The 9,675-nt window shown below is 38.1% G+C and overlaps 1 protein-coding gene across 1 annotated transcript; it reads right to left on the reverse strand.

Moving 5' to 3' along the window:
- Window positions 1-5,710: 5,710 nt before the first annotated feature.
- On the reverse strand, window positions 5,711-7,359 carry LOC149188039 (gibberellic acid methyltransferase 2-like). The gene is made up of 3 exons (XM_089412913.1): window positions 6,825-7,359; window positions 6,443-6,724; window positions 5,711-6,317 (listed from the first exon to the last, which is right to left on the reverse strand). Exons 1-3 carry the CDS (start codon window positions 7,332-7,334, stop codon window positions 5,952-5,954), a joined length of 1,158 nt encoding a protein of 385 aa, XP_089269039.1. The 5' UTR covers window positions 7,335-7,359; the 3' UTR covers window positions 5,711-5,951.
- Window positions 7,360-9,675: the final 2,316 nt, after the last annotated feature.

The following is a 9,675-nucleotide window of genomic DNA, read 5'->3' on the forward strand; positions in this document are numbered from 1 at the left end:
GTTGCAGGCATCTTGGTGAAGCTGTTGGATGGTCGAAACTAGATCGCAAAGAAGAAGGAAGCTGTTAGCAATGGCAACTGAATCTCAGGTTGGGTCTAGTCACGGTGTGCAGGATGCTACTATAACACTTATGGAAAAAGTGTTGGTGAAGATGGAGGACTTGGAAACTTCCTGGAATAAGAAGTTGGACTTGTTGGATAAAGAGCAAGACGCCAATTCGAAAATGAAGGAAGAGCTCGAAGAACTCCAAACTCAACACGAGTACACTGATATTATGTGTACACAACTTGAAGTAAGGGTCAAGGAGGTTGAAGAGGCAAGGGACCAAGGTTTAGCAGAGATCGTGGGCTTCCGAAAATTTCTTGACGAATCCAGAGATGAGATCGCGGTGTTGAAGAAGGCCGTGAGGCATAACTCAGGTGGAGGAGTGCCTCATGTGAAAGTCAAGGAACCAGAATCTTACGATGGTACAAGGAGTGCAAAGACTCTTGGCAACTTTCTATGGGACATGGAGCAGTACTTGGAATGATTGGGTCTATCTGATGATGAGACAAAGGTCAAGGTAGCTGCTCAGTTCTTGACAAAGGATGCTAAGATGTGGTGGCGAAGGAGGATGGATCAGATTGCCAATGGCAGTGCTGGTGACATTACTTCGTGGGATGAGATGAAGAAAGATTTGCAGACCCATTTCAGTACTCAGGATGAAACGTGGGAAGAAAAGATTAAAATTAAGTTCATAAAGCAGACCGGGAACCTTCAGACATATCAGCGCAAGTTTGCAAGTGCGGTTCTGGAACTTCCTCACATGGCGGAGAGGGACAAGGTGTTCAACTTCATTATTGGGTTGAAGCCTTAGGCACGAAATGAAGTGAAGAGGCAGAGGATTAGAACACTTGAGGAAGCTTTTGCTGCTGTGGATAGGTTGGTGGAGCATTATGATGAGACTTCTGATGATAGGAAGAAGAAGTCCGATAAACCGAAAGATAAGAAGAAGGATGATGCTTTGAAATCGGATGATAATTCGAAGATGAAGAAAGCCTTGAAGTGTTGGATATGTGCTAGACCACATATGGTGAAGAATTTTCCTTCTAGACCGAAAGTGGCTGCAATTGCACAATCTCATACGAAGAATGAAGAAGCTTCTGTGGGGATGATGCAGATACTTGGAGCTACTGCTGCTACAGAGGTCGTCTCACGGAGGGATCCCGAGAGGAACAAGTTGGAGTATGTTCGGATGAAGGTTGGAGGTGTTGATATACTCACTATGGTGGATAGTGGGGCCTCTCACAACTTCATGGGAGAAGATACTGCGAGAAGAATTGGGCTGAAATTTGTACCGGTGAAGGAATAGATGAAGACAGTCAATTATCCTCCTGATGATGTTCTTGGTGTAGATGAAAAAGTGGACACGACACTTGGTGAGTGGACAGGGAAGGTCGACTTCACTATAGTGCAGATAGATGACTATGAGGTTGTGCTGGGAATGGAATTCATGAAACAATTCGATGCTATGATTGTTCCACATTTGAGGAAGCTGTACATTTACGATGGAAGGGAAGATGCACCCATTGGTGTACCAACCATTGCAGTGACAAGGCCTGATTGTAAGTTGGCAGTGATGCAAATGGAGGATGAGAAGCGGATGGAAGACATGAGTAAGCGGTTGTCTACGGTTGAGACAAAGCTTACCGAGCAGTCATTGGTCATAAAGACTCTTTCAGATAGTATCTTGGATTTTTCAAGAAGGCTAGAAGTGGTCAAGGATGATGATGATGATGATGAGGCATATGTGAGGCTGAATGTCTTGGGGGAGGATCGGGTCACTTATCTACAGAGGATGGAGATAGAAGATCCTGACAGATGGATTGAGTTGATTATTGAGGGTAAGCCTTCAGGCTTTACTCCCTCCACATCTTCTTAGATGACATAGAAGATGGGGCTCATTGTTAGCTGCTCATGGCAGTGAGTCCTTTAAAACAGTTTGAGCAGGTATGGCAGATGGTGCAGGGATGGCTTGGCATCAAGCATCATGACATGTTGTAGATGGGATGGAGTTTCCATGGACCTGGGCATGGTGGTGAGATTCTTGGTGAGTCCGAGATGTGGCATAATCCGAGATAGACTAGTGAAGGCATAAGGATGTTCACTCTCATGGCTTGAGCGTGACACTTGGATTAGCTACCCAACTAGTTCAAACATGGGGTCTGGAAGTGCACGAAGAGATGCTAGCATCAGGCAGACGAGGAGGACAGTTCACAGGATGAGGACGACACATGGTGGAGATGGAGTTCTACATATGTTGCAGGGATGTTTGCAGTATGTGGAGGAGTTGACATCATGGACCAAGGATGAGACAGACATTGATGTTGATCTTGGTGGATGGCTACCAGGATGGTATGTTGTCGAGGACGACAACGACTTCAGGTGGAGGAGGATGTAACGACCTATAGTTCCTAGGCATGCGGGCGGATGTGCGTGCATGCGGGTAGAGCTAAAAGGGCGAGCATTTGGCGAAGTGCAAGCTGCGGTTATGTGAAGTGCGAGCTCATTCAAGTGTGTGATATGACAATATGCACATGTATGGAGGATGGGCGGGCATGTTATGTGCGTGGGAGCATGACTTAGACTTGTATGTAGGCCGACCTACCTTTATGAGGAGCCGACATTGTAAAGAGAAGCGTTTGCGATCGAGCAAGGGACTTTGGGTGAGTCGGCTGGGCAGCTAGACTACGCCCTGCACTTGGTATAAATAGAAGTGCATTGGATGGCATTTGAACAACTCATTCGCTCAAAAATCATCGCTCAACAAGGAAGGCGCAGTCTAAGTGCGTAGAAGCTAAGGAAGGCACAGATTTAGTATGTGCCCATTCTTGGGTAGGTGTGCATGGTGAAGCGTGGTTGTGGGTGAAGGTGCGGGCAGGATCGCCCGACGGTTGGGTGAAGGCGTGCACAGGTGTGTGGTGCCCGGTTTGTGCGATGACTTGGCACGGGTGTCTTGGCGACTCGGGTGAGCGCCCGCCCGGCGTGCAAGTGTGCACGGTGACTTGGTGAAGTGTTGAGATTGTGAACGGAGGTGTGTCTCGGGTAGAGGCGCTCGTGTGTGGCGACTTGGAGGCGTGCCCGAGTTAGGCAAACAACACGATCGTGCGAGAAGGTGAATGAAGCGTTGGTGAGTCGTGAGGCGACCGTGCGAAGGTGTCGACGAGCTAGGCAACCGAGTTTTGCTTTGGATTGTAAATTTGGCTAAGTACGAAACTTGGTGTTTTCCATGTATACTTGTAAAGCTTTGTAAACTGTTATATAATATATTGATTCACGCAGACTCATTGTTTAGGGAGTTGCCCCTCCCTTTATACTGTGCAATTGTGTTCATCATTTATAATTGTTGTTGATAATGAATGTGTATGGGTGTTCATTGGTATAAAGGATAACATAATAATACTTGGTTGCTAAACACAAACTAAGTAGGAGTAAGTGGTTAGGCGTAGTCCACGAACATAAGTATTGGTGAAAAGAAAGTGTTCGGTGGTGCCGCACCTCGCTAAGAGCGGTTGAAAGACTACCGCCGGCTTGGGGGCGTGACAGGTAACCTCCCGCTTGCAGGTATGGCTTCCAGAGTCACTAATGAGGATAATATTTTCTTGGATTAAAGTTTGGTTCTTTTCGACATTTTGAATCCCTCTTCCTATCTATAGGTCGACCATTTTTGAACTCTTGTCTTTTGTGTGCCTATGCCATTGCAAATGGCAAATAGGATGGACATAATCCCATGGGTTTTCCTTTGAGTTTATCTTAATTGTATGATTTCAACCTTATTAGAGTTTGACCAACATTCCACGCATAATATTGTATTGTCAAGGGAGGCCACGACCTCGGCCTTGGTTGTGATAATTGTTTCATTTATGTATAGAATTTAATATGCAATTTCTATTTAGTTTGCAACCTCTCTTTTCTGTTTTTACTCGTGCAGTGTATTTATGCAATGCCTATATTAGTGTATTTAAAGGGATAACAAACCCAACAAAGATGCTATTTGATTAATATTCATGCCTGAAAGCACAAGTTGTGTGGCTTTCTTAGTCTACTTTTATCATATTTTTTAAAGTTTTAAAATTTCTAAAAATTTGTTAGACCTATCATTTTGATATACAAGTATTTTCTATGCACAAAATTATCAAAATTATAATTTTAAGAAAACTTGTAATCCTCCATGATTTGCAAACAAATAAACAATTTATTTTTTAATATACCTTATTTTATTAGCTTTGCTATAACATTTATTAAAACAATTTCTCATTTATTGTTTAAAAAATATAATTGAGGAAAATAAATATATTAAATAAGAGTCATTGTGCACTCATTATTTGAAAAATTAGACAAAACATTTCAAAGAAAGAAATAACTAGCCAATCATTGTAGTAACTAAAATGGATGTTTAATCAAAATGTTGATAAAAAAATTATTAAATGATAATGAACCTTTAATTGAAATGAATTTTAGTTTATAAATTTTAACAAAAAAAAATTGTTGGCTTAATTTTTGGGGATTTGAATCTTGAATATCATTATTAACATAGTATTTCATAATATGGATTACCTTGTTTATATGATATTTGATAATATAGATTACCAATTAAGCTACCCTATGGGGCTTTTTAATTTTGTTTTCATAATCAAAATAATATCATAATTTTTTTATAAATTTACAACATTCATATAAAATTATAATAAAAAATAAATTAAATACATGGACCAATAAACTTATTACATCTTAACCACTTTGTCATCTTTAATAAAAACTAAATACTAATATAGATCCATCTTAACTCCAGATCTATCAAAGGTCCAAAGGGATTAAATCTTTCAAGATGCAAACATTTTGTCAACTTTTGCACTCAGGATTAAATCTTTCAGGATGCAAACATTTTGGTAACTTTTGCACTCAGAAAAACAGGTTTGCACATTGACATATTTGATTCCTCTTAGGCCCTTGATAGATCAACAATTAAGATGAAATAGTTTCGTGTGTAAATCAAAATATTTGCATAGCAAAAGATTATAACATCTCTTCCATATCAAACTAGATGTTAAGACAATGATTATTATTCTTATTATTATATTTAGCACCAAGGAATATCTCAATTGGTCGAGCCTTCGCTCCTAAGTACCTCATATATTAGACCCCACACTGTATCCATAAATGTAGTCGCCATGCATAGATGTAAAAGCATTAAAAAATAAAAAATATTTATCATTCCTAACTTTTTATTCTCCATAAATTCTTTCAAAAATATAAAATATAGTAAATAAAACAACAATTTTAAAGTTACAACATAAAGATTAATAAAGTACTGGTTTACACAATAGTGTGACTTTAATTATTGTTTAGACATTAGCGCGACCTTAACTGGGTTTCTGTTTGCGCAGTAAAGATATCCAATCTTACTTGAGTGTAATTTGATTTTGGAATCTTCCCCAACTTTGATGGATGTTAGTAAAGTTAAACAACTTGCTGGTGTAATTTGATTTGGAAACTTTCCCAATTTTGATGGATATTAGTAAAGTCAAACAACTTGATTATTATATTTATGTTGATTGGATTTCGAACTTTTTTTTATAATTTACCTGCCAAATGTATTATCAAATTCAATAATACCATGCAGTGTGCACTTCTATGATCACATTCAATAATACCATGCACTTGCTCTGTTTATTCTGCATGTAACTATGTCCTCGCAATCCCAATAAAAAATTCTTCTCCATGTCCTTCCCATCTCGATACAGCTCCCCCGACCTTGCCAAATATAACTTGCTATGACAAATCGAACCTGTCGTTCTAACGGTAACACAAGTAAATAATTTTACACAAACATCCTTATCAAAAGCAATACCTCGAACACAAATTTATTCCTTTCCATATAAAAATTGAATTGATCCTGAAAACATTGTCGACTACTTTCTTATAAGCGAAGCGACCGTGCAGGTGACCAGTCTGGAAGGTGGATTGCACTGCAGAAACGCTGCGGCCTTCTCGGAAAATACCCGAAAAAACATATCTGTACAGTCTTTCCCAATGTGGGCTTCAACCAAAGTGCCCACAAAGCTCTTTACCAGATTGGATTTCATACACCCAAACATCGCTGGGTCCTTAATATACTCTTCAAAATCCTCCTCGCTCATGCTCGGCACCCCCTCGCACACTTGCAGGTTCTCAATCAAAAAATCGTCACACTTCTCCACTGCCTGTCTCAGCTCATCTGGGTTAGGAAAATACCATGGAAGGTTGAAAGAATCTCTCAAATCTCTGCCAATAATCCCCTGCACTCCATATCAAAACACCAACACATTCATGCATTAATATCCGGATTCTCTGTAAACAGATCCATATTGTTAACTATAAATGATTTGATAAGAATTTAAGATTTAATTGTCTGTCAGCTTGCCTGTGTCACCAATTCATCCCATGTCTCTTCAAAGTCCTGGCCACAGAATTCGCCTCCCACAGAAACTTGTTGTACAGGAGACCAACTGTCTGGTCTGCCCATCATACACAAGAAGAGCACGCCTCCCGGTGCCATCTCCTGAGCTCTGCAGTTGAAAAAAGTGTTGAGGTCCTTTTCGGATTGCTTTGAATAAGCTTCCGCAAAATCCTGCCCGCCTCCATTAATCCACACTCTTCCCTTATTATATAAGGGCGAATCCTTCATCACAACAGCCTGAGGCACCTGCAATAATGATAATATTACTTGGTTCAAAATTCTGAGCTATGAAAATAATGTAATCAGATAATTTAATTCGGTGTGATAATAATCTGTCAGATCTCACCTCTGAAAGCCAATGAAGCGCCATGACAGAGAAGCAGACATGAATGGTGGATCTCGGAAACAAAACGGTGTAAAAGGATCCAGGTACACCCGCAACAAAATATGGAGAATGCCAAGGTCGGTCCAACAGATTGAAGAGGCCATTGAAGTCATTGGAAGGCAGATCAGAGAAATAGGCCTGGAACTCCAGCATTGAGCTCCTGCCATTAGAATGATGGTCATTCTCACAAAGATTTGTGAGTGTTTTGACAACAAAATCGACGTCTGCTACGGTGTTTGTACCAGTTGCACATCCCAGATCTGTGATTCTGAGAGGGCCCTCTCGGGGAAACCTAAGCTTCTCCATGGCGGCCTCAAACAACGGCTGCAATATTCGGAAAACGTGCCTCTGTCTGTCAGAGTTCTCGGCATAACTTGCATCGCCATTGCCAGAGTACATGTGAAGAACTCCCTGGAGATTATTGTTATTATTGCCTCTGGTTTTGAGAAGCCTGTCCGTGTCCATTGTCATTCCGAGGACTTCACTTGAATTGACATCCATTGCTGCTTTACAATGCCAAGATTGACATCCATTTTAAAGGAGAAAAGTTTTAGTGATAGAAATGTGAATGTCAGAGCGAGGCTGTCGAGAATCTTTGAACATAAAAAAATTAGAGTGAGGTTATCGAGAATCTTCCCTAGTTACATGGTTTGTGCTGTGATGGCAATCTGCAACGAACGTATAAAGTTTTGTTTTTTGGTTTTTTTCCGCTATATTTTTGTTAAAATTTCCTAAATATTATAAATTTGAATCGTGTTGTTTATGTGAGGTAAGTGTTGGGGGGAGTGATTTCGTGCTATTGAATCCTTCTAGGTAATAAAAAGGTATATTAAATAATGAAAGATTTGTTATAATTTTGAATCTACCAAGTTGGGATAGGCATTAAGTTTTTTAAGAAAGAAATTTTTTACTTTGAATTTAAGAGTTTATATTTTTAGAACTTTCAATTCTCTATTTATTTTTGAACTTTCAATTCTCTATTTTTAATAAGTACAAAGTTAGATATATGTTATTTTTAAACAACATATTAATAAAATGTTTTTGATTATACATACTAATTTTAAATAATATATTTAAAAAAATATATATATTTTCATTTCTTTCATATAATATATATTTAATTGACATTGAAATATTTATTTATAATTCACATGGTACACATTAAATTGTCAATACATAAAATTAAAAATATATATACATAAGTCTCTTTTACACCCTGTTTTTCTCTGAATTTTTTTTTATATTAGATAACAACATCCCCTAAACACCTTTTCCATACCCAAAAAAATATTACAATTTCATTTATATAATATTCCCGCAATCTACACATCTCTATAATCAAATCTATATAATCAATTTTTAAGCTTCAGTGAACGCGAATGCTAATATAAAATTAAATAAAGAAAGAAATTAAGAATACCGTGCTCGCTTAAACAAGTTTCAGTTACAGTCTGCTTGAACTATATATTAAATGAAACAATACCGTACTCACTTAGACAAGTTTGAATTAATGTCTTCAATTATTTTACAATGAGTGCTCAAAAGTCTATTCGATGGGAAGCGAAGCAACTACCGAATATAAGCCGGTCCCACCACTAAGGAAAGCGTAGTATGTAATACAGTTGGATCTTATGGATTAAGGATTGGAACAGATCGATGCCCCCACAACACCAGCTAGAGAGAAATCCTCTTCCACCCACTCTACTCAACTTCATTGCGTTAACATTTATCCATGGAGGGCCTGTTTGTCTGTCTGCCTGTCTGTTGTAGGGTTCTCCACCCACCCACTCCACTAACTCAGTCACTGGGTTGCATGAAGGTAAGCGGGTCTAAGGCTCTGGTACGATTCTCAATTTTATTCTCTCGGGCTCATGAACCCACCCACCCAACGAATCTGGTGCGTGTAACACTGGTAAGAAGGGTCCAGCTAAACTCTCTCTCGTTCTAGGGTGAGGGTGAGCCAGCCGAACTCTCGACTAAAAGGAGAGGTAACGTGTGAGGATAGGGTGTTAACGCTAACCATTTATATGGTTAGGAACAACTCTCTTTTGGGTTGTCTAACCAGGCGGAGGAATTGTCTCGATAATTAAAAGTGGTTGGAATCGGGGCAAAAAAAAATTCAAAAAATCTTGTAAAGGTAGTGTTTGAATCATGTTTTTGATGGTGAAAATGGATTCAGCAGCATCAAAAACATCTTGGACCCCTAAAATTTTGAAGTTTAACAACTATAGCTTGGATTTACAAAAATCATTGTCAGATTTTTTCTAAATATAACTTAAATTTCCATAACTTTCCGGGCAACTCCTCCGCCTTGTTAGACTACGCTTTTTTCCATTATGCACTCATAATTATAAGTTCTAAAGAAATGTAAAGTAATTTATGTGGAGTTTAATATTCATCGTATCATTACTTTAAATTTTATGAAAAAAATTGAAGGTTAGGTATCTAGTCATAATGTTTAGTATGTTGAAAAATAATTCTATCCAATATCAAATAGTTTTTCTCTAATATATTATTTATTAATTTATATTTATTTTGTATTGCAAATGTTATATACTTTATTCTGTAAAGTAGTTTATGTGGAGTTTAATGTTCATCGTATCATTACTTTAAATTTTATGAAAAAAGATTGAGAGTTAGGTATCTAGTCATAATGTTTAGTAAGTTGAAAAATAATTCTATCCAATATCAAATAGTTTTTCTCTAATATATTATTTATTAATTTATATTTATTTTGTATGGCAAATGTTATATACTTTATTCTATGAGATTTTGAATAAATAGTGATTAAAATATAAAATCACTTATTCAA

This window comes from Pinus tabuliformis, chromosome 3_1, assembly GCF_031772625.1.
Source record: "Pinus tabuliformis cultivar Carrire ecotype Pingquan chromosome 3_1, CPIR1, whole genome shotgun sequence".
Lineage (NCBI taxonomy): Eukaryota > Viridiplantae > Streptophyta > Pinopsida > Pinales > Pinaceae > Pinus > Pinus tabuliformis.